Below are 26,132 nucleotides of genomic sequence, written 5' to 3' on the forward strand. Positions count from 1 at the left end.
TTGGAAATCATTTCCTGTCCTCTGAGAACAAACACCGTGAAGGGGAAATATTGTGTTTTTATTTTATTATGATCAGGACTAAAAAATAAAACCTGTAATGTAAATCTATCATTTCTGTATATATTTCATATTCTCTATTCAGGCAGTGGGCGGAGCTTATTTGTTTTCTGCCCCTCCCACCTTCTCTGTTTAAATGTCTCTGTGCTCATCCCCGATCTCTCCCCCCCTGGATAGGTGACCCCCCGGCTCTGCTCTCCTCTGATTGGCTGACCCAATTCTCCACAGTACAGTTGATGTTCCAGGGCCCCGGGGACCCCACAATGGCTGTAATGTTATTGGAATAATTCCGCTGGGATCCTCCAATCACAGATAGACTGATATTTGGCTTAGTCCCCTCCTCCACCCTGCAGGAGATCTCAGCGCTGCCATTCCGGGGACATGAGACATGGAGGAGCGGAACCGATACTGGAACTGAGAGAGACAATCATTTCCATTGATCAGGTCCAATATATACACAGCATGCCCCTCCCCCATCCTTACCTATAATCAGGTGTGCAGACATCTTCCTGGAGACTGGAGGAGATAGATTGTGTCTGTGTGCACCCCTCCCCCAACACTAAATCCCCCCACTAACATGACACCCATTTTCTTCAGTCATGTGACCCCCATACACAGCGCTGTACAATCTTCTGGACTTACCTTCTACATGGATGAAGTAATCATCTCTCAGTATACGGTGTCCTGTAGAGTTCTGTATATACACACGGTATATCCCGTCATTCTCCGGAGTCACATTGGATATGATCAGACTTCCATTCTCTGATATCCTTGTATTGGGGAAATATCTGAGATCAGACGGATCACAATTCCAGTGATGAGCTATTTTCTCCCAGTCTCCAGGAGATTTCTCATAGTACCAGGAAATCTCGTCACATCTCCCTGTATCTGTACGGTTGAGGGTGAGATGACGTCTGATGGGGATGAGAAGGTCAGATCCCGGTCGGGTGAATATTTCCTCTGGGACTTTTCCTGTACAGACAGAATACAGATCCCAGTCAGGTCACAGTGTACTCCCCTCCCCCCTCATATAACATATATCCCTCTATGAGGATCCCAGAAATATTCAGATTCCATCTATCAGAGTCCTCCGGGTCTTCCTGGGATTCCTCTGTTTTCTTTTTTTTTTTTTTCCATAAAAGAGTTTTATTGAAAAAATAGTATGCAAATATACAAGTAACAAACAGATGAACTGACAATGCGTGTACATTGCAAACAATGACAAGTTTAGTTAACAGCGTATCTTGGTAAATCAGTAATAAAACTTGTTTCCACCTAGTGTTGTTAAACCTATCAACACAATGCATTTGACATATGCGTCTGTCTTAAAGTGTGATGCATAAAATCCGCATTACAACAATCAGGTTAGTAGACTTTGGACGGAAAAAATGGTGTCATCTGTCTCAATAGGTGGATTATGTAGAGCGGTTGATATTCATCTGGGATCGGGTGGTCAAAAGCAGAAAGAGGTCAGTCGTCAGTGTTGGAAAAAAGAAAATGAAAACAAGGAAAGAGAAAAAAGGGGAGAGGTGGGGGGAGGGTGATCAGAGGGATTGTGACTAGGGAGAATGTTGGGAATGGGCAGGGGTGATTCCAAAGAGAGGGGGGGGGACGGTTGACCAAGAGTGTCGCCCCCACAGTCCCCACCATCCTTCCAGTTAGAGAGGAGCTCTCAATGTGGGGGACCCCGTCCAGCGGGGATCCCTCTTAGATCTTTGTGGGAGGCGGGGTAAGAATAGTATGCAGCTCGAGGTGAACCCTCTAAAGGGGGAGCGCTGGTGAGGATATGTTGAGATCGCTATTGGGGCCGTTCGAACGATTTGAGTTCATGATGGAGGCATATCTATCCGAAGTACAAAAGTGATTCCAACAAGCCCATGTCTGTGAATATTTGGAAGGGGAATCTCGGGCAATGTGTATCATTTCCTCCAGCTCGGCTATTCTCCCCACTCTTACTAGCCATTCAGATGTCGTTGGAGAGTGTGGGGTGCCCCAATGAGTGGAAATACATAATTTGGCAGCATTAATCATATGGACCCCAACAGATTTCCTGTAAGATTGGATTGATGTAGAAGAGTGGTGCAGAATCATCCGAGCTGGGGAGAATTCAATAGGATATGTGGTTACTTGAGCGGTTATATCGCGTACCTGTGACCAAAAATTCTGAAGCCGTGGGCATGACCACCATATGTGTAGGAGTGTGCCCCTGTCTGTCGAGCATCGCCAGCATTTGTCTGATGTGTCCGGATTGAATTTGTGGAGAAGCTCAGGGGTGCGGTACCATCTTGAGAGCGTTTTGTAGTTATTTTCTTGAATTGTGACGTTAAGTGAGCCTTTGTGTGCTAACGTAAAGATTTTTTCCCAGTCCGCTTCTGATAGATCTAGTTGTAAATCTTTTTCCCATGACCTGCAAGATTTCCAATCTTTAGGCGAAACTGATGTGAAGAGCATAGAATGTGTGGTGGAGATCATGTGTTGCTGCGTCGAGGTCTGGGAACATAGGCTTTCAAATGGGGTCAAGGCTCGCGCCAGGCGCGAATCTAGATTAATAGTGGTGAGAAAGTGACGGATTTGCAAGTAGGACCAATAGGGGAATGGGGGGCTGTCTGGAAGACGTGGGAGTGCGTTTTGTTCTAGGAGTTTGCCTCCACTGAAAAAGTGTCTTGCTAAGACTAACTCGTGCGGCCATATAGAGGCTAAAAAATTCCTCGACATTCCTGGAGAGAAGGCAGGATTAAGGCGTACAGGTGTAAGGGGGCCCGGAATGGATGAGATCTGGGGATCCTTACATACCTCTCTAAAACATCCTAAAGTTGCTCCTATAAGTGGGTGTTCTTTCAAGGTTTTAGGGACATGAGAAAAGGGTATCCACGGCACGGACTTGAGAGGCAAGTCCGAAAATGACTCTTCTAACGATACCCAATCCTTACAGCTTTCGTGTAGTGACCAATCCGCTATCCTGCCCAGGTGACATGCTCGGGAGTAATTCAGGATATCTGGGAGGCCGATTCCTCCTTTGGTTTTGGGCTTGGATAGTTGTGAAAAACTTATTCTTGTTTTTTTTTGTTTCCATAAAAACTTTAAGGAAAGCCGTTTTACCGTCAGAAAGAAAGCTTTTGGGACTTTAATGGGTAGTGCTTGTAAGAGATATAAAATACGAGGCAGGATGTTCATCTTAAGAATGGCCGCTCTGCCAAACCAAGAAAAATTAGGTTTTTCCCATCTATGCAAGTCTGCGGATATAGATTGGATCAGCGGGACAAAGTTTTTAAGATATAAGTCAGCTAAGCGTGGGGTCAGTTGAGTGCCGAGATAAGTGATAGAGTCTTTTTTCCATATGAAGGGGAAATTCTCACTATATTGGGTTACTATCTCTTCGGGCAGGGAGATATTGAGGGCATGAGATTTAGAGAAGTTAATCTTTAAATTAGATATATGGCGAAATAACTCAAAGTCTTTAAGCAAATTGGGGATCGACGTTAAAGGTTCGGTCAGGAAGAGTAAAATATCATCGGCAAAGGCCGCAAGTTTATATGTGCGGCCTGCAACTGGGATCCCTTTTATATTATCATTGGTGCGGAGGCATTGGAGGAAGGGTTCTAAGGTCAAAATGAAAAGGAGTGGGGAGAGGGGACATCCCTGTCTCGTTCCGTTATGGATGGGAAAGGCGTCCGACAGGTGGCCGTTGACCCGGACCCTCGCCGTCGGCGCGGTATATAAGGCCATAATGAAGTCATACATACGATTCCGAAGACCCAGGTGGCGTAATACCGCCCCTAGATAGTCCCAGGCCAACCTGTCAAACGCCTTTTCCGCATCCAGAGACAGAAAGAAGCCCTGCCGATGTTGGGTAGTCAGTAAGTGGTGTAGGTTAATGGCTTTGATGGTGTTGTCCCTGGCCTCTCTGCCAGGGACGAACCCCACTTGATCTTTTGAAATAATAGAGGGTATGAAGGGAAGTAAACGGTTTGCTAGCATTTTGGCGAATAATTTGAGATCTACGTTCAGTAGAGAAATCGGTCTATAGTTGGCGGTTGATGTGGTATCCTTGTTTGCCTTCGGTATCACTGTAATATGCGCTTCTAGTAGTCTGTGGAAAGGTGTGGAGGTAGGGGAAAGGGAGTTAAATGCCTTAAGGAAGGGGGATATTAAAAGGTCCATAAAGGTTTTATAGTATGACGCTGAAAATCCGTCGGGACCTGGGCTCTTACCCGGCTTTAGTTGCTTTATTGCCTTCTTAAGTTCGTCTACCGATAAGGGGTTGTCTAATTCGCTTGCCTCCTCTCCAGGAATGGGTTTGAGGTTGTACTTAGTGAGAAAGTCCGAGATAAGCGATTGTCGTTTCGATTGACCTAGGGGGGTTGTAGACTGTAATGGTAGGTTGTAAAGCTCTGAGAAGTACTTCTCAAACTGTTTGGCTATATCAACTGTGGTCGAGTATGAGTTACCCCTGGCATCTTTTATGATATGTACGTTGGTACAGGCTTTCTGTGTTTGGATTGCTCTTGCCAAGAATTTCCCACATTTGTTGCCCTGTTCATAGAAAAGCTTTTGGGATAGAGTAAATTTTCGGTGCGTTCGACGATTAAGGATATCTAGGAGTGATTTCCTAGTTTGTGTGAGTTCCAAGTAGGTGTTCTGGGCATGTGAGAGTTTGTGAATTCTCTCCAATTTCCCTATTTTGTCAATCAGTTCCGAGATCAGGGCTTGTTGCTCTTTTTTCCGGATGGCTTTAAGGTGTATGAATCTGCCTCGAAGGACACATTTATGCGCTTCCCAGATATTAATGGGTGTCGTCTCCGGGTTATCATTGTTCTGGAAGTATTCGTTTAGGCTCGCGCGGATGCTAGAAATATCGCTTTCTGTGGTGAGGAGCGAAGGGTCTAGTCTCCATATTTTAGTGGAAGGGTTGTGTTCTGGGAATGTTAGGGAGAGGGTGATAGGATGGTGATCTGAGATGAGCAGTGGTTCTATTGTGGCTGAAGTTAGGAGGGGGAGGTCTTTCTGTGAGAGGAACAGGTAGTCAATTCTAGAATACCTGTTATGGGGTATAGAAAAGAAGGTATAGTCCTTCTCGGTTGGGTGCAAGGTCCTCCATGTGTCATGTACAAGAAGGTCCTGTAGTTGGGTTTTGATTTGCTTTAGCGCCCTATATGGTAGTGTCGTGGACCCTGTCGATGAGTCAAGAAGGGGTTGTAGGGGCACATTAAAATCGCCTCCCAGAATTAAGATTCCCGATTGGAAACTAGCTAGAGCAGATGCGATAGCTCGGATAAAACTAACCTGGGCCGAGTTAGGGCTGTAGATGTTTGCCAGGGTGACTGTTCGGTTATACAAGGTTCCTTTTAGGAAGATGAAACGTCCTTCTGGGTCTATACGGGTGTCAATTGTGTTCCAGTGAGTATTTTTTGAGAGCAAGATGGAGACTCCTTTCATTTTAGCTAAACTGTTGGAAGCGTGAAAGGCCGTTGGGTATAAGCGATTTGAAAGTTTCGGAATGTGCTTCGTGCAAAAGTGGGTCTCTTGCAGGAAAATGACGTCAGCTTTTAGTTTGGCCATCCTATCCAGAATTTGACTACGCTTTTCCGGGATATTGAGGCCCTTTACATTTTGTGAGACTACTTTAAGTTTACATTGGTTAGAACTATGCTGAGCTGTGTCCATGATGTGTGGGTTCATTCTCAACATTGGGAAAATAATTCAGAGGTTCACCTCCCAAGGGAGTAGGTCTTGATATAGAGTGTCTGTATGAAAATTAAAATTAAAATTGAAATTAAAAGAATAATTAAAGTCTGGCCCTCTGATTACTCCTCAATCTGAAATGACGTCAAGGTGGGGGCCGTGAGGGCGAGACTCAAGGCCAGAGGGGGGGGGGGGGTGGTGAATAAGGGGAATAGGGGTGTTACTCGAGGGCAGGGAAGGGAGGAGGGGAAAGGAATGTCAAGTGTTATGGGGTTAGGTTGTGTAGGAGAAGGGGAACCGGGGGTATATATAGTCCAGCTACCTTACCCTGTTAGAGCTAGCTCTGTCCGGTATTGGTCAACGGGGTTAGGTACTATCCCGTTGTGTGGGGAAGTGAAAGGCGATCGGGTGTCAGTCAAGGATGTGTCCAGTCCATAGGAGGTCAAAAAGAATCATTTAGGGTTATGAAGCAAGTGGCTAAACATAGAGGGGAAAGAAAAGCAAAATTAGGTCCAAATATACAAAAATTGTGAAACCACATTTATAAATCAGATAACAACCATGACTAGGATATATAGAACCGTATGCATAAACATAAAAACAGGAGAACATTGAAAGTAAGGCCTCTATGAAGGAGCAGGTGGATCTTGCGGAATTAAAAACAGCATTTCCGCTTGAGGGATATGGAGGTTGCTCAACTTCAGTAAGCTAAAGAGACATTATGATCTTAGATGATCCGCTAGCAGAGTTGGCATGTTCCCCCTTGGTACGGGGGGGATTACATTTCAGCTCGTAGAGGGATAACATTATGTTAAGCAGCGTGCATCTAACCATCAACCCTGGCCCTTGTCGGTGAACATGGTAGCTGGGAGTGTCCCTGGACATAATGTGAGAGGGTCTGGATTGTCTGATAATCCCCACCGTTTTTTTTTGTTAGGGTTAGCTGGGGGGAAATCAGACACGTATTCCTCAGAGATTAGTCTCGTCCCGTCCCAATGTTTATGGTGGGATTAGGGTGGCCTTTCTAGTCTGAAGATGGGAATAATCCCTGGCTGACTAGATATAATGTATGAGACGTGGCCCTGGCCACTAAGTAATGAATGCGGCCATGGCAACCCTGCTGGACTGTGGATTTGGGGAGTCACCCCGTTGTGAGGTGGGAAGTAGGGCGATGGAAGGCTCTGCATTAGCTTACTGGGAAGATCTCTGCCATAACATGCAGGTCTTTTTGGAAGTCTACAGCAGTATAAAAAGGGGAACCCATTCCTGGGAAAAAAAAAGGGTAAAGAGTTATGCATGCAACATATGAACATAAAAACACAGGCATATAGATGAGACGTTGTGTTCCCCCAGTATCTGAGTTAGATCCCCCCCTATTTCCTTTAACAAATCTTGCGCTGCAGGGTCGGAAAAGACCGTTTGGCATTGAGAACCTAGGGGGAGATGAGAGGAAGAAGAGCACAGCAAATAACAGTAGAAAAGGTATGATATTCATAATAGCTTATCTGTCGGGGTGAGGTAGGAACATCACGGTGCTAAGTTGGGCAAGGCGCGGTTTAGAACGCCTATGTATAGGTGAGAGCCGTAGACCAACGGTCTTTGAAGTAGCCGGAGATCTTAAAGGAAAAGTCTATTTCTCTCGTCGGGGTGGGTTGTAGAGATGAGTATGGGTGGCCATGTTCTGTCCTACACACCCCATTATGGGAATGCTGCAGGATGGGGACTTGTCTGCGAGAAAATCTCTAACAGTCTGAAGAAAGAGGAAAACCAGGGCATGTCCAAAAGAGACCATGGTTCTGGGCCAAGGCGATGGAAAGAGCGGGTGAGTGTTTCAATCGGGATCTTTAGGGCCTATCCGGCCGTGCCCTTCTGTGGGCTGGTGATGCTGTGGGGCTCTGGCGGTCTTGATCCCTCTGGTCTCTCTGAGCCGGTGGTCTGGGTGACGTCGACCTACGTCTCCGAATGTTGAACTCATCCCTCACCGGTATGGCATCCATGGAGCTGGTTCTCTGAAGGTGAGGGGAACGATAGGATTTGTACCACTCTGGAAGCTCTACAAGCGGGATTTGTAGTGTGCTGCAAAAACTCCTGAGGTCCTCCGGGACCCTCAGGTTGGCCGTGCGACCATCTGAGGAGGCAGATAGGCAAAAGGGGAACCTCCAACGGTACTGAATTCCCTTCTGGCGTAGGACATCCAGGAGCGGACGGAGATCCCTTCTGTGTTGGAGTGTTATAGGGGACAGGTCCTGGAATATTTTGATCTCTGCCCCGTGGTAGTTCAAGTTGCGGCGGTCTCTGGCCCTTCTGAGTATGTCCTCTTTCAGCCTGAAACTCACCAAGTAGCAGATTACGTCTCTGGGGGGGTCAGTTTCTCTGCCCCTGGGTTTGAGCGCCCTGTGAAGTCGTTCCCATTCAATGGGGGCTTCATATGGACCTAGTAGATCAATGGGGGCTTCATATGGACCTAGTAGATCATTAAAGATTTGGACAGTCACTTGTGCTAGGTGGGCCTGATCTACGGATTCAGGAATGCCTCTTACCCTCAGGTTATGGCGTCGTCCGCGATTGTCCAAATCTTCCAAGTGTCTGCTTAGATCTCTGAGTTGGCCGTGGTGAGCATGAGACATCTGTTGCATGTGGTGAATGGCGGTGTCATGGCGTGCTGTCTCTTCCTCCAGATCGCCTATTCTTACATGCATAGACTGTATATCCCTCCGGAGGTCGGATATGGCTGCTGTGAGGGATCCTTTGATGTCCTCTGCCATTGCTCTGAGGTCTTGTACGTTCAGTGGACGTGCAGCAACAGGACTTTCTGGATGCTGCGTATCCCTCCTGCTGTGTGGGCTAGGGCTGGGGGAGCGATGCTCCGTGTAGGCCTGAGGTGAGGCCGCGGCCTCGCGTGAGCGGGCCCGGAATATCTCCGGGATATTTCTTTCGAGCGGCGGGTCCGTCCCTCTCGGGGATCGGGACCTGGATTACGGCGATTTCCCCTTCTGCTTCACCATGGTTTCGGGTGAGTATTGCTCCGCTGGGCTTACTGCAGGACCTCCGATGGACGGAGCGGTAGAATCAGGCAGCCATCTCCCGTCCGCGCCAAGCCACGCCCCCCTCTGTTTTCTTCCCATCTCAGATCATTGAGGAATCTCCTCTGACACCCCTATACTCTCCATTATTCTACCAATAAATCATCAATGAATAGACAATCATTCCTCCCCCCATTTCCCCTGCTGGAGTAAATTGGAGCGTCCTTTATTTGGCCTTCCTCTGGATCCTCTGTAGGTATAGGATTGTGTAGATGGGATTGGAGGATTTCTTCTCTTTTATTGGTGGAACTGGATGGACTTTATGAAGAGATGATAAATAGAGAATGTATTACATATATAATGCAGTCAGGTAAGATAATCCCTGACCTTCCAGTAGATGATGGTGGGCGTCCATCCATACATGGACAAGGACAATGGACATGTGGAGGACAATAAATGTCTTCTCTGGATATTTTGGATTATTTGGTCTAAGGCTAGACATACATTTTACATTTTCGGTTCTTCTTCCACAGATTGAAGGAAAGAAAATCGCTTGATTCCCCATCAGCACAGTCAGTGTTGATGGGAAGAATCCCTCTTGTGGAGTCATTGTGTTCTGAGAGTGGAAGGTTTCCCCGCCATCAGAATACAATGATCAGTGCTGGAGGCTATAGCCACCGGCAGTGATTGTACAAGAAAAGAACACGACGGGCTGGTTGTTCTGAAGTCATCCGATGGACCAACTTCAGTACAATCAGTCTGCCCTTGGATGGCTTGAATTTCAAACTGGCATGCAGACAATCCTGTATCCTATATGTGGGGTCCTGACCTCTCATACAATTATCATTATCATAAGAAGAGAAGACACAACAGTCACATCAGAAAATGGAAACCCAACAACCTTCTGAGATAAGAAAGAGGGGCGCCCCCTATCACAAGGTGTAGGAAGGGGCCCAGATAGCCAATCAGCTGCAAGTTTGAAGATGACTTGACAAGCTATTGCCAGACTTGCCGGACTTCACAAGTTTGTTGTACAATTGTAGGGAATCCACATTACAAGAGCCGTGCTATAGACTTGTGGGGACTTGTGGGGCTCTTGATGAAGACTAGGGAGGAGTTGGGTGTTCGAGTTGAACACCGGCTGTTTGGCAAAGCCAGAACTTTGTGGGCAGTTCGCACTATATTCGTGTGGCGCTCACGGCCCACAAGGCACTGTGCCATCGCAGTGCATTGCTGGCTGACGATTGGCCAAGCATGCACTGTGACCCGCATGCTTGGCCAATCACAGCGTCAGTAGCGAGGAGAGCCATAATAGGCCACAGGCAGGATGCCAGTGGCCAATTATAGCTCAGGGGGTTAAGTACACGCCCCACACTATATAAGGCCGCCTGCACGATGGCCTTGTGTAGTGTGCTGCAGCATTCATAGAGAGAAGGATAGGCAGGGACAGTGTCTTCTTTTCTTGTGATTGAACCTAGTGCAGTTACAGTCGGTGTATTGTGCCTCCTGCACAGTGTACACCTGAAGCTACTCCAATTGCTCGTGTTCTTCAGATCCTATACCACAGTGCCACCAGTGCCACCTGTCAGTGCCCACAATCAGTGCCTGGACAGTGCTGCTGCACATCAGTGCCACCTATCAGTGTCCATCAGTGCCCATCGGTGCCACTCATCTGTGCTCCCCATCAGTGCCATCTTATCAGTGCCCACCAGTGCCGCCTCATCAGAGCATATCAATGAAGCAGAAAAATTACCCGTTTGCAAATTTTATAAGAAACTGTTAACCACTTTCAGACCGGACCATTTTGCTGGTCAAAGACCAGACCACTTTTTGCGATTCGGCACCACGTCGCTATAACTGACAATTGCGCGGTCGTGCGACGTGGCTCCCAAACAAAATTGACGTCCTTTTTTCCCCACAAATAGAGCTTTCTTTTGGTGGTATTTGATCACCCCTGCGGTTTTTATTTTTTGCGCTATAAATAAAAATAGAGCCACAATTTTGAAAAAAAACGCATTATTTTTTACTTTTTGTTATAATAAATATCCCCCAAAAATACATAAAAAAATTTTTTTTCCCTCAGTTTAGGCCGATACGTATTCTTCTACATATTTTTGATAAAAAAAAATCACAATAAGTGATTATTGATTGGTTTGCGCAAAAGTTATAGCGTTTACAAAATAAGGGATAGTTTTATGGCATTTTTATTAATATTTTTTTTTTTTACTAGTAATGGCGGCGATCAGCGATTTTTATTGTGACTGCGACATTGTGGCGGACACATCGGACATTTTTGAAACATTTTTGGGACCATTGTCATTTATACAGCAATCAGTGCTATACAAATGCAGTGATTCCTGTGTAAATGACACTGGCAGTGAAGGGGTTAACCAGTGGGTGGCAGTGTAGGGGTAAAGTGTTCCTAGGGGTGGTTGCTAGGCAGAACGGGGAAATGCTGTTTACAACGGTATTTCTCCGTTCAGCAGCCCCGTGAGACGATCGCGGGTATACCTGTGGCGATCGAGTCCACGGGACCCACGACCGGGCTCACGGGGGTCCCGCCCGGCATGCAAGCGCGCTGGCGTGCTCATGATGGCAGGGCAGCAAATTTAAAGGGACGTACAGGTACGCCCATTTGCCTGCCTGTGCCATTCTGCTGACGTACATCGGCGTGCGCTGGTCAGGAACTGGTTAAGCATGATTTTTTTTCCAAATTTTCCCTTTTTTTTGTTTGTTTAGCAAAAAAATTAAAAAATAATAAATATCACCAAAAGAAATCTCTATTTGTGGGGAAAAATGATAAAATTGTCATTTGGGTACAGTGTTGTATGACCGCGTAATTGTCATTCAAAGTGCGTCAGCGATAAAAGATGAAAATCAGTCTGGGCAGGAGGGGGTTTAGTGCCCGGTAAGGAAGTGGTTACCCGCTCTAGACTGCGGATTATATAGACAGGAATATTATCCGCCATCTATGATTGGAAATCATTTCCTGTCCTCTGAGAACAAACACCGTGAAGGGGAAATATTGTGTTTTTATTTTATTATGATCAGGACTAAAAAATAAAACCTGTAATGTAAATCTATCATTTCTGTATATATTTCATATTCTCTATTCAGTCAGTGGGCGGGGCTTATTTGTTTTCTGCCCCTCCCACCTGCACTCTTTACATGTCTCTGTGCCCATCCCCCGATCTCTCCTCCCCTGGACAGGTGACCCCCCACCTCTGCTCTCCTCTGATTGGCTGAACCCATTCTTCACAGTACAGGTGATGTTCCAGGGCCCCGGGGACCCCACAATGGATGTAATGTTATTGGAATAATTCCTCTGGGATCCTCCAATCACAGATAGACTGATATTCGGCTTAGTCCCCTCCTCCACCCTGCAGGAGATCTCAGCGCTGCCATTCCGGGGACATGAGACATGGAGGAGCGGAACCGATACTGGAACTGAGAGAGACAATCATTTCCATTGATCAGGTCCAATATATACACAGCATGCCCCTCCCCCATCCTTACCTATAATCAGGTGTGCAGACATCTTCCTGGAGACTGGAGGAGATAGATTGTGTCTGTGTGCACCCCTCCCCCAACACTAAATCCCCCACTAACATCACACCCATTTTCTTCAGTCATGTGACCCCCATACACAGCGCTGTACAATCTCATCTGGACTTACCTTCTACATGGACGGTGTAATCATCTCTCTGTATAAGTTGTCTTGTAGAGTTATATATATACACACGGTATATCCCGTCATTCTCCGGAGTCACATTGGATATGATCAGACTTCCATTCTCTGATATTCTTGTATTGGGGAAATATCTGAGATCAGACGGATCACAATTCCTGTGTTGAGCTATTTTCTTCCAGTCTCCAGGAGATTTCTCATAGTACCAGATAATCCGGTCACATCTCTGTCTATCTGTATGGTTGAGGGTGAGATGGATTCTGATGGGGATGAGAAGGTCAGATCCCGGCCGGGTGAATATTTCCTGGACTTTTCCTGTACAGACAGAATACAGATCCCAGTCAGGTCACAGTGTACTCCCCTCCCCCTCATATAACATATATCCCTCTATGAGGATCCCAGAAATATTCAGATTCCATCTATCAGAGTCCTCCGGGTCTTCCTGGGATTCCTCTGTTTTCTTCCCATCTCAGATCATTGAGGAATCTCCTCTGACACCCCTATACTCTCCATTATTCTACCAATAAATCATCAATGAATAGACAATCATTCCTCCCCCCATTTCCCCTGCTGGAGTAAATTGGAGCGTCCTTTATTTGGCCTTCCTCTGGATCCTCTGTAGGTATAGGATTGTGTAGATGGGATTGGAGGATTTCTTCTCTTTTATTGGTGGAACTGGATGGACTTTATGAAGAGATGATAAATAGAGAATGTATTACATATATAATGCAGTCAGGTAAGATAATCCCTGACCTTCCAGTAGATGATGGTGGGCGTCCATCCATACATGGACAAGGACAATGGACATGTGGAGGACAATAAATGTCTTCTCTGGATATTTTGTATTATTTGGTCTAAGGCTAGACATACATTTTCAATTTTCGGTTCTTCTTCCACAGATTGAAGGAAAGAAAATCGCTTGATTCCCCATCAGCACAGTCAGTGTTGATGGGAAGAATCCCTCTTGTGGAGTCCTTGTGTTCTGAGAGTGGAAGGTTTCCCCGCCATCAGAATACAATGATCAGTGCTGGAGGTTATAGACACCGGCAGTGATTGTACAAAAAAAAGAACACGACGGGCTGGTTGTTCTGAAGTCCTCCGATGGACCAACTTCAGTACAATCAGTCTGCCCTTGGATGGCTTGAATTTCAAACTGTCATGCAGACAATCCTGTATCCTATATGTGGGGTCCTGACCTCTCATACAATTATCATTATCATAAGAAGAGAAGACACAACAGTCACATCAGAAAATGGAAACCCAACAACCTTCTGAGATAAGAAAGAGGGGCGCCCCCTATCACAAGGTGTAGGAAGGGGCCCAGATAGCCAATCAGCTGCAAGTTTGAAGATGACTTGACAAGCTATTGCCAGACTTGCCGGACTTCACAAGTTTGTTGTACAATTGTAGGGAATCCACATTACAAGAGCCGTGCTATAGACTTGTGGGGACTTGTGGGGCTCTTGCTATAGACTTGTGGGGACTTGTGGGGCTCTTGATGAAGACTAGGGATGAGTTGGGTGTTCGAGTTGAACACCGGCTGTTTGGCGAAGCCAGAACTTTGTGGGCTGTTGGCACTATATTCGTGTGGCGCTCGCGGCCCACAAGGCACTGCGCCATCACAGTGCATTGCTGGCTGATGATTGGCCAAGCATGCACTGTGATCCACATGCTTGGCCAATCACAGCGCCGGTACTGAGCAGAGCCATAATTGGCCACATGCAGGATGTCTGTGGTTAATTATAGCTCAGGGCATTAAGTACACACCCCACACTATATAAGGCCGCCTGCACGATGGCCTTGTGTAGTGTGCTGCAGCGTTCATAGAGAGAAGGATAGGCAGGGACAGCGTCTTCTTTTCTTGTGATTGAACCTAGTGCAGTTACAGTCGGTGTATTGTGCCTCCTGCACAGTGTACACCTCAAGCTACCACAATTGCTCGTGTTCTTCAGATCCTATACCACAATGCCCACAGTGCCACCTGTCAGTGCCCACAGTGCCGCCTGGACAGTGCTGCTGCACATCAGTGCCACCTATCAGTGTCCATCAGGGCCCATCGGTGCCACTCATCTATGCCCCCATTATGCCCATCAGTGCCATCTTATCAGTGCCCAGCAGTGCCGCCTCATCAGCGCATATCAATGAAGCAGAAAAATTACCTGTTTGCAAAATTTTATAAGAAACTATTAACCACTTCAGCCCCGGACCATTTTGCTTGTCAAAGACCAGACCACTTTTTGCGATTCGGCACTGCGTCGTTTTAACTGACAATTGCGCAGTCGTGCGACGTGGCTCCCAAACAAAATTGATGTTCTTTTTTCCCCACAAATAGAGCTTTCTTTTGGTGGTATTTGATCACCTCTGCGGTTTTCATTTTTTGCGCTATAAACAAAAATAGAGCAACAATTTTGAAAAAAAAGCATTATTTTTTACTTTTTGTTATAATAAATATCCCCCAAAAATATATAAAAAAACATTTTTCCACTCAGTTTATTCCGATACGTATTCTTCTACATATTTTTGGTAAAAAAAAAATCGCAATAAGCGATTATTGATTGGTTTGCGCAAAATTTATAGCGTTTACAAAATAGGGGATAGTTTTATGGCATTTTTATTATTTTTTTTTTTTACTAGTAATGGCGGCGATCAGCGATTTTTATTGTGACTGCGACATTATGGTGGACACATCGGACATTTTTGACACATTTTTGGGACCATTGTCATTTATACAGCAATCAGTGCTATATAAATGCAGTGATTCCTGTGTAAATGACACTGGCAGTGAAGGGGTTAACCAGTGGGTGGCAGTGTAGGGGTTAAGTGTTCCTAGGGGCGTGTTACTAACTGTGTCTGTGGGGGGCTGGGCTTTAATTTAGTGAACACTGATCTCTGCTCCAATCACATGGAGCAGAGATCAACGTCACTGGTTGCTAGGCAGAACGGGGAGATGCTGTTTACAACGGCATCTCTCCGTTCAGCCGCCCCGTGAGATGATCACGGGTATGCCCGTGGCGATTGAGTCCACGGGACCCGCGACCGGACTCACGGGGGTCCCGACCGGCACGCAAGCGCGCTGCCGGCGGCGTGCTCACGATGGCAGGGCAGCAATTTTAAAGGGACGTACAGATAAGCCCATTTGCCTGCCCATGCCATTGTGCCGATGTACATCGGTGTGCGCTGGTCAGTAACCGGTTAAGCATGATTTTTTTTCCAAATTTTTAATTTTTTTTGTTTGTTTAGGAAAAAATTCAAAAATAATAAATATCACCAAAAGAAATCTCTATTTGTGGGGAAAAATGATAAAAATGTAATTTGGGTACAGTGTTGTATGACCGTGTAATTGTCATTCAAAGTGTGTCAGCATTGAAACATGAAATCGGTCTGGGCAGGAGGGGGTTTAGTGCCCGGTGGGCAAGTGGTTACCCGCTCTAGACTGCGTATTATATAGACAGGAATATTATCCGCCATCTATGATTGGAAATCATTTCCTGTCCTCTGAGAACAAACACCGTGAAGGGGAAATATTGTGTTTTTATTTTATTATGATCAGGACTAAAAAATAAAACCTGTAATGTAAATCTATCATTTCTGTATATATTTCATATTCTCTATTCAGTCAGTGGGCGGAGCTTATTTGTTTTCTGCCCCTCCCACCTGCTCTGTTTACATGTCTCTGTGCCCATCCCCCGATCTCTCCCCCCCTGGACAGGTGACCCCCCATCTCTGCTCTCCTCTGATTGGCTGACCCCATTCTTCACAGTACAGGTGATGTTCCAGGGCCCCGGGGACCCCACAATGGCTGTAATGTTATTGGAATAATTCCGCTGGGATCCTCCAATCACAGATAGACTGATATTCGGCTTAGTCCCCTCCTCCACCCTGCAGGAGATCTCAGCGCTGCCATTCCGGGGACATGAGACATGGAGGAGCGGAACCGATACTGGAACTGAGAGAGACAATCATTTCCATTGATCAGGTCCAATATATACACAGCATGCCCCTCCCCCATCCTTACCTATAATCAGGTGTGCAGACATCTTCCTGGAGACTGGAGGAGATAGATTGTGTCTGTGTGCACCCCTCCCCCAACACTAAATCCCCCCACTAACATGACACCCATTGTCTTCAGTCATGTGACCCCCATACACAGCGCTCTACAATCTCATCTGGACTTACCTTCTACATGGACGGTGTAATCATCTCTCTGTATATGGTGTCCTGTAGAGTTCTCTATATACACATGGTATATCCCGTCATTCTCCGGAGTCACATTGGATATGATCAGACTTCCATTCTCTGATATCCTTGTATTGGGGAAATATCTGACATCAGACGGATTACAATTCCTGTGTTCAGCTATTCCCTCCCAGTCTCCATGAGATTTCTCATAGTACCAGTAAATCCGGTCACATCTTCCTGTATCTGTATGGTTGAGGGTGAGATGGATTCTGATGGGGATGAGAAGGTCAGATCCCGGCCGGGTGAATATTTCCTGGACTTTTCCTGCACAGACAGAATACAGATCCCAGTCAGGTCACAGTGTACTCCCCTCCCCCTCATATAACATATATCCCTCTATGAGGATCCCAGAAATATTCAGATTCCATCTATCAGAGTCCTCCGGGTCTTCCTGGGATTCCTCTGTTTTCTTCCCATCTCAGATCATTGAGGAATCTCCTCTGACACCCCTATACTCTCCATTATTCTACCAATAAATCATCAATGAATAGACAATCATTCCTCCCCCCCATTTCCCCTGCTGGAGTAAATTGGAGCGTCCTTTATTTGGCCTTCCTCTGGATCCTCTGTAGGTATAGGATTGTGTAGATGGGATTGGAGGATTTCTCTCTCTTTTATCATCGCTCCCAACTGTCCCGGATTTTGAGGGACTGTCCCTGATTTGGAGCAATGTCCCTCTGTCCCTCTTTCCTCTTCATTTTGGTCTGATCTATAGAGTTGTATATAAAATGTACTTTCCTGGTGCATCATGACATCATACATATGGGTTGTGACTCCGCCCCCACAACCTGATAGGTCTGGTTAACTATAAATCAAAGATAGACCCGGCTCACAGCATTCTCCTTTTTATTCTCACCTGATCAGGACTGGAATCGCGAGGTATCCCTTACCAAATGTCACTCCAGCCGGGTTCAGCCTCTCCTGGGTGGAAGTCCTTCCTCTACAGCAGGGATCCTCAAACTACGGCCCTCCAGCTGTTGCGGAACTATACATCCCATGAGGCATTGTAAAACTCTGACATTCACAGATGTGACTAGGCATGATCGGAATTGTAGTTCTGGAACAACTGGAGGGCCGTAGTTTGAAGACCCCTGCTCTACAGTCTCTAAACGAGCCTATATGTTTGGAGCCCCATTCTGGTGGTGCAGTCTTCTCAAAGAAACCTTTAAACAAGCTTTGACACAAGTCACAGAGTTTCTTTTTGCTTTCCATGTGCTTTTTACCTCCTTTCTCTGTGTTAGGGGCATTTGCCATTCCCAAGATGGCCGTAGCAGTGAAAGTACACTGTGATCACGAGAGGCGGGAAGTAATGAGGCCTCTGTGTTTCCTGGCTAGAGCTTGTCCAGGATGGTGATCTGAGCATGCTCAGCACTGATATCATCACTAATGGCAAATGTGAGTTCTAAATGGTTTTATGGCATTTTGGGCAACAAATGGTGGAGCTCTCTTCTCATGCATGCTGGATGCTTATGTGGTCATTGTTTACAGGTATGTTTTCCCTCTTTATGGCTTTCACCTGTGTTTTTTCTATCTCCTTCTCAGTGTTGCTCTAGGATCATTGTGCTCTTTATGGCATTCACCTGGGCTCTTCCTATCCCCTTTTCACTGCAAAGTCACATGACAAGCCGTACCCCATGATTTCCAATGAGTACCGTTCATATCTGTGTCCATAGACCTCAAGAATACACAGGCATTGCTTCAAGACGCATCAAATTTGCGGCAAAATCATGTGACTTTCAGGTGGCAATAGTGGAGACTAAGGCTGCGTACACACGGGCGGACTGTTCGCCCAACTTAGTTCGTCAAACAATCCGACAAACAGTCCGCTCAAAATTTGCATGAACGGACTTGACCACACACGATGAACGAACAGTCCGCTGAAAGCGTGCGCGATGACGTGTACAGCACGTATGACGGGACGAGAAATTCGACGTCCTATACACTGCAATGCAACCTTCGCCGTGTAAATCCTTTCTGAGCATGCGCGAAACTTAGTTTGTCGAACAAGCCTACACACGAGCGGACTGTCCGCTGAAACCAAGTTTGGACGGACTGTCTTACGGAAATTCCGAAAAACTTTGTTCGTCAGACTGTCCGCTGAAACAGTCCGCTGAAGCCCACACACGAGCGGACTGTCCGCCCAAACACTGTTCAGCGGACTAAGTTGGGCGAACAGTCCGCCCGTGTGTACGCGGCCTTAGTGTGATGCTGTTTTTCATTTCAGTCGGCTGCTTTGCTCTGTTTCTATGGGAAACGCTGTCCAGTCAGACCACCCATTGCTTGTAAGGTATAGGGATTAGGTAAGGGAGCTGACATGTTCCCTTGGCGTGTCTTCCGGGTATCGTGGCTCCGGCGCTGTGAGTGGCCAGACCCGTGATGTTGTCACTCCCGCACATGCACGCGGGAGATTTCTTTCTGGCAGGGTCCGGCGTCTGCCGGGCTTTCAGCCGAAAATCCCCCGTGTACATGCGCCGCTGCAGTCAGAGGCTCATTGCCAGGGGAATATCTCCTAAACCATACAAGTTTAGGAGATATTTTTTTACCTACAGATAAGCCTTATTATAGGCTTTCCTGTAGGTAAAAGTAAAAAAAAAACTCCTTACAACCGCTTTAAAGGGGCCACAAGGTTTGAAGATTGCCCAAGAGAAACTTTTTTGCAAGGGCAGTTAATCACTTGCCATCCGGCTCACGCCAAAATACATTGGCAAAATGGCACGGCTGGTTATATTAACATACCTGTACGTTCCTCTTTAAGATGTGGCATTGTGGGCGCATGCTGCGAGCTCCGTGAGTGTGACCGCGGGTGCTGCGGACTCGATGCCCGTGGGGGGTCGCACGATCGTCTCACAGAGGGGAAGAACGGGGGAAATGCTGATGTAAACAAGCGTCTCCCCATTCTGCCTAGTGACAGGACACTGATCACAGATCCCTATAATCAGGAGCGGTGATCAGTGTCATGTCACACATAGCCCCTCCCCCCCACAAATATAACACATCCCTCAGACACACTTAACCCCTTCACTGCCCCCTACTGGTTAACCCCTTCCCTGCCAGTGTAATTTTTACAGTAATCAATGCATTTTTAGAGCACTGATCGCTGCATAAATGACAATGGTCCCAAAATGATGTAAAAAATGTCCGATGTGTCTGCCATAATGTCGCAGTCATGATAAAAATCGCTGATCACCGCCATTACTTGTAAAAAAAAATAATAAAAATGCCATAAAACTATCCCCTGATTTGTAGACGTTATAACTTTTGTGCAAACCAAATATGTAGAAGAATACATATCGACCTAACCTGAGAAAAAAAATTATATATTTTTGGGGATATTATAGCAAAGTAAAAAATGTGTTTTTTCCAAAATTATCCCTCTATTTTTGTTTATAGCGTAAAAAATTCAAACCACAGAGGTGATCAAATGCCACCAAAAGAAAGCTCTATTTGTGGTAAAAATGGATGTCAATTTTGTTTGGGAGCCACGTTGCACGACCGCGCAATTGTCAGTTAAAGTGACGCAGCGCCAAATCGCAAAAAGTGCTCTGGTCTTTGGCCAGCCAAATGGTCCGGGGCTGAAGTGGTTAAGGTCGTGGGATGTTAATCTTATGAGGAATAGTCATAAATGTTCTTGAACTGAGTCGTGTTCAAAGCACTTTTGTCATTCACTCCTTTTAGAAAGAGGAACAAGATTTGTACAGTGAGGCCCGAAATGGAAAAGAGAGAAAAGAAAAAGTAGTGCAGGGTCGGGCATGACCATGTGTTTAGGGGAGACAATGCATGGGTTAATATGAAGAGATAAGAGGGGAGGGGACAGTGAGTAAAGTCCAAGGGGGAGTGGTAATATATAAGCAGGAGGCGGGGCTAGGCTGTGGAACAGAAAGTTGTGGAGAAAGAAAGGAGTAGGCAGTTTTTTGCACTGCTCCTCCAACATGGCTGAGATGTCACTCGGATAAAGGTCTTTATGGATGACCAGGTGAGCGGATGGAGGCTGGGAGGTGAGGGGTGCTGTGCATGCAGAGTTTGCGGCCTCTGGCACTCTGTTTTCACCAGGGCCCTCATCCGGGGCCATGCACCAGACGAGGAGCCCTCTGGGGGGAACAATCCTTTCCCCCAGCAAAGAATAGCCAGCCGTCTGCATGAGCAGGGTCTGGGCGGACTCCACGCCGCCAGCCCAGCTCGGTGGGTGGGGCCACGGGCCGTTATGGTGCCGCTTCCCCGCCCGTGATTTGCAGGACTACTACCTCCTCTGCCTGCATCGCTGTGCGGGGAGGAAGGCTCAGCGAGGGAGACTTATTAGTATGGCCGTCAGGCTGCTTGTATATAAAAAAAAAGTTTTAAGGGGGCAGGGCTCCGCGGGTGGGCGTGGCCTATACGGGCGGCGCAAGATGGCACAAGATGGCGGTGGAAGGACGAGGTTGACCTTCCAGGTCACAGTATGTGAGGGCATTTGTGGAACTGTGGCAGGAGGCGGAGTTTTGGGGGTGAGACAGGCACTACAACGGAGGGACTCCATGGCCCCCAGGACCTCTTTGCCTGGGGGGCTGATGACACCACTGGTCCTGGTCTAGGACCACAGGTCGGAAGGCGAGCTGACAGTATGCGAGGAGGAGGAGCCACAGGAATGCGAGCCAGCGATGGAGGCAAGCAAGGCGGCTGTTGGGGTTCCAGTCAGCCCAGTAAGTCAAATAATGTCTAAAGGTTTTTCGTTTAAGTTACATTGCAGGATTTGTTGGGGGGTTGGAAAGGGGGGTGCAATGTCGGTGGCAGTTGCTCCTCCGGGAACAGAGGTGGTGGATGCTGGCCCACAAGTGGTGGGCGGTGCGCCTGCCAGTTTGGGGACAGTGGTGCAGCTGTGGGGTCGTCAGGTAATGGTAGGATGGAGATGGTAAGAATTGCAGATGCAAAAAAAAAAAAAAAAAAGTGAGATGTATGGGTGCCCTGGGAACACAATTAAATAGGAGTCCGGGATACGATTTGAAAAGGTAAGTGGGTGGAGATCTTCTCATTATGGCCCCCTTTAAAAAAAAAAAGGGGGTGGGGGGAAATTTACATTTTAAGTGTATAGGGTCATGCAGGAAGATTAAGGGAAAAAGGATGAAGGTAAGAGGAGGTACCGATTGATTTTGCGGAAGGCGGTCGCCATTATGCGATTGTCATGGGGGGGAAAGAACCCGAACATGGTTCGGCCTTGTTCTGTTATATGCAGGCCATTAGTAGGTGCACATGTTAAAAAGAGGGATCTGATTGGCTACAGGATGATGAGCAGTTTAGACCGCGCAGGTCGGTATGGCCGTCTCTTAATGGGGATCAAAGGATAGCGGCCTCTGGATGCGGTTTCTGTAGTAGTAGAGGCCCACAAAGCAGTTCCTTCAGTGGGGATATACCCCCCTCTGGACGGTCGGCCGAAAAAGGAAGGGGGGTGGGTTGTCAGTGCAATGTGAGCTCCTGTCAGTTCGGTGGTTTTTGACGTTAAACACAAGTGTTAAAAGGGTGGGGGGACCCATCCATTGTATTGTGGCTTCATGTGAGGACAATGTACAGGTGAGCCTAGTCACACAAGGGATGACTTTTGGAAGGGGGTGAAAAGGTTGCAGCCTTTCATAAGTAGATACGGAAATGGTGAGGCTGCTTGCCTCCGGGGTTTTTTAATGGGGTCTACAGCGGGGGTGGTGCCTGAGAAGGAACCAACAAGTTTTGCCTCGTTTCCCCACTTATCTGTCAAAAAAAAAAAAAAAATAGAAAAAATAAATAAACCTTAAAAAAAAAAGTTCTGTCATAATCCGATGCGGTGCACTGTGTCCGATACTTCACATACACGGCTATAAGGTGGGTTAGGTGGGACAGAAAAGGGGCGCCTATGGCAAATTAGGAATCCGTGTACCACTTGCTTCCAGTTTATTCGGAGAGCTTTAGCTGCTGGATAGATGCTGGCAAGGGGAGTTTTTTCCTTGGAACCATGCCGGCCCAGGGGTTGCTGAATTTAGTGGGCTATGGTTAGATGTTTAGTTTCTTACCGGAGTGGGGGGGGTAGAGACGTGTTGGTCCCTGATTCAATCATACATGGCTTGGACGTTTGTGTGTTGGGCTGCCTTCCTCCGATGTGTGTGCGATTATACTTTATACATTGCAGCACATTGCAGGTAGGTTCATTAGTGCCATTGGCTGCAAAACACAAAGGGGCCGACGAGGGATATTGTACTATTTTGTTCTGGCATTGTGATTGTTTCAGGGGTTACGGAGGGTCATCTGCCAGTGACCAAGTTGGAGGTACTATAGAAGGGGGTGTGTGAGGCCCAGGGACGCGTGAGGTACAATTGAGGACTTTGCATTCGTTGCTGGGTAAGTTCAATTTCGCCTGCCGGTTTTATTCCGATGAGTGGGTTTTGGCCGATGGCTGCCGTCTGCTACATTGGGGGTTTCAGGCCCTGGCTAATTTAAACAGTGGAATGCGGAACATAGGGAGGGTTAGAAGGTTTGGTACGAGTTCTTGGCCGCATATAACGGATGATAGGTGGATCCCAGGTCGATGGGAAAAGAGGTCACGAACATGGCGGGGTAAACAGGTTTGTGGGAAATTTCTCTTTCAAGGGCAATAGAGTGAGAAAATTTGGCCCCAATTGTGTTGGGTGGAAGTGGGGTGTTCATTTGTAAATGTGTGCTATTGGAATTTTTCCAGTGGTTCCGGCTATGGAGCTGGGGTAAGGGTCATGCAGAAACCTGACATGGAGTTGAATTGTGATTAGGTGGGTGTGGTTTACGTGGTCAACCACATGTCTGCGTTGTCACAACTGGTCATACGGCGGCTACGCCATTTCGTGTTGCGTTAGGTGCAGTTGAACATTTTCGATATGCTATTCATCTTGCAGGCTTCGGAAACATGGGGGGCTTACTCCTTGCATCTATTTTCAGTGGGATATGTTCAGAGAGTTAGCCGGACACAGAGGGGGAGGGGGAGGAGTTCCCTACTCGGCTGGATATGGGAGATGGCATTGGAGTCACCACGGGAGGTAACAGGGCGGTCAGCCAGTGAGTCCACATGGGCGGCTTATGTGAAGGTATGAAAAGAAGGGTGGATTGTTCGGTGCAGGAGTCTGAGGTCAAACATGGCTGTGTGGGGGGTAAGGCTGTTGGTGGTACTGTGGTTCCAGGAACTTGGTAAACGTATCTGGTATCTGCCATCGAGCAGAAACTGGTGGGTTTCTTGACTTTTGTTTAACCTGCTGTGCAGGGTGGATGTCAGAGAATCACCAGACTTCAACGTCGGCACTTCCCCGTGCGCCTGCGGAGAAGAGCTGCACAACGACGCATGCATATGCGTCGTACGATACAATGTCGTACACGCATGTGCAAACCTATGCACACAGCTATGGGCCTTACCTGATTGGCCTGACAGTCCTATAAAAGGCATCAATGTGCTCTGTGTATTTTCTGGTTTGTCTCCTCAGCTCACCTGTGTTTCCTGGTTCCTGTTTCCTGTTCCTGTTGACCACTTCCTGTTGTGACCCGGCTTGTTTGAAGGCTACTCTGATTCTCTCCTGATCTGACCCCTGGCTTGTTTAAACGGACTTTCTGCACTTAGCCTTGCTGGCTTACGGACTGATACCTGTGCTTGACCCTCGGCCTGCCTCTGGAATATCCTTTATCTCACGGACTGTACCTGTGTTTGACCATCGGCCTGTCTCCGGAATATCCTCTGTCTCACGGACTGTACCTGTGTTTGACCCTCGGCCTTCACTCCAGGTGTTGGAACCCCTGGCAGGCATTTACTTCTACCAGTTCCAAGATCTTCTGCACGGGCATCTCTTCCTTCAGAAGACCTGCTGCATACAAGTCACCTGCTGGCAACCCGTGCCTCTTCGTGCCCTGTACCCACTGTTCCAACCTCAGGGGTACTGTGCACCCAGCTGCAAGGGAAGCCGCTCTCAGCACTTCGGCTTTGGTGAGTACCTGACAGTACAAACCAGCCAATGTCAGAAGCCGACAGAGCTGGCTCACCTCTTGAGGTTCTCTGCCAGCAGGTTGCAGCCCTCACTCAGGCAGTGCAGCGACTCCAGGATGGCTACTTTCAGATTGAAGGCCGGCTACAGCACCTGGCGATCTCTCCCAATCCATCGGATCCTTCGCCTTCTACAGCCAGCAGCTCTTCCGCTTCGCAGATTCAAGGCAGTGCTACACCTGCAGTAGTCATGAACTTTCCGGAACCCAGGGTCCCTACTCCTGAGCGTTTTTCAGGCAACCGCAAGAAGTTTAGGGCGTTCAAAAACGCATGCCTCCTGTACCTGGCCCTGCAGCCCCGGACTTTCCACTCTGAATCAGTGAAGGTGGGTTTCATCATCTCCCTGCTTTCCGATGAACCACAGTCCTGGGCCCATAACCTCCTGGAGCAGAAGAGCTCCCTTCTCGATTCCGTAGAGTCCTTTTTTGTAGCCATGTCACAATTGTATGATGACCCTCAACGCACTGCTACAGCCGAAGCCATCCTGCACTCCCTAACCCAGGGAAAAAGACCGGTAGAGGACTATATCGTAGAGTTTCGCAAATGCTCTGGGGACACTGACTGGAACGAGGCTGCCCTTAAATATCAATTTCGCCTAGGCCTCTCTGAGACCCTAAAGGACGAACTGGCCCGGGTAGATACCCCTGCATCTTTAGAAGACTTAGTCCAGTTGGCTACCAAGCTTGACCGACGTTTACGGGAGCGTCGCTCTGAGCGCCTTCAATCATCTAAACCCATGTGGATGCTACCCCGGGTACCCCCCTTGCCTATACCTGCTCCAGTCCCTTCCTCCTCTGCTGACAGTGAACCCATGCAGCTGGGCCTAGTCCGGGCTCCACTCACCCCTGATGAGAGACTCCGTCGGCGTCAAGCCAATCTTTGTCTGTACTGTGGTGAATCGGGCCATTTCCTGCGCAGCTGTCCTGTAAGGCCCAGTAAGTGCCGACCTCATGCTGCGAAGAATCCTCAAATTTCAGGTTTCACCCAATCTCATCTTGTCCTCCCGATTTCATTACAGGTGGCGGAAGAGGAGGTTCGGCTGGGAGCCATCATTGACTCAGGAGCCTGCAGTTGTTTCATGGACTTAACTTTAGCTCGGAAACTGCACATTCCTCTCTGCACTAAGAAACAACATCTACAAATCCACCTGGCTGACGGCTCCCTACCCTGCTCTGGTCCCGTGACCCAAGAAACGGTACCAATCTTAACATCCACTGATTCCGGCCATCGCAAATTTCTTCGCTTCGACATTATCCATTCTCCGATGTTTCCGATCATCCTCGGGTTTCCTTGGTTACAAGCCCACGACCCACTGATTAAATGGAATAAGAAGGAAGTACGCTTTTCTTCTCCCTACTGTTCACAGCACTGTCTCCTGCCAACCTCCCACAAGTCTACCTCTTGCTTGACAATACAGACTAGTCCTGACAATCTCCTGCATGTCCCC

The 26,132-nt window shown here is 47.4% G+C and overlaps 2 protein-coding genes across 2 annotated transcripts in view; one reads left to right on the plus strand and one right to left on the minus strand.

The window, feature by feature from the left end:
• LOC143973410 (uncharacterized) overlaps positions 1–26,132 on the plus strand; it is an 803,348-nt gene that overhangs the window by 197,158 nt on the left and 580,058 nt on the right. The gene's annotated exons all lie outside the window — the stretch shown is intronic.
• LOC143973409 (uncharacterized) overlaps positions 12,425–26,132 on the minus strand; it is a 66,440-nt gene continuing 52,732 nt past the window's right edge. The window contains exons 4-5 of the mRNA XM_077474401.1: positions 16,627–16,953; positions 12,425–12,765 (exon numbers count right to left, since the gene is read on the minus strand). Coding sequence (XP_077330527.1) covers positions 12,425–12,765; positions 16,627–16,953 — 668 coding nt within the window. The remainder of the gene's footprint in view (positions 12,766–16,626; positions 16,954–26,132) is intronic.

The sequence above is a fragment of the Lithobates pipiens genome, unplaced genomic scaffold (assembly GCF_037356315.1).
Source record: "Lithobates pipiens isolate NorthernLeopardFrog02 unplaced genomic scaffold, aLitPip1_a1.2 Scaffold_80, whole genome shotgun sequence".
Classification (NCBI taxonomy): domain Eukaryota; kingdom Metazoa; phylum Chordata; class Amphibia; order Anura; family Ranidae; genus Lithobates; species Lithobates pipiens.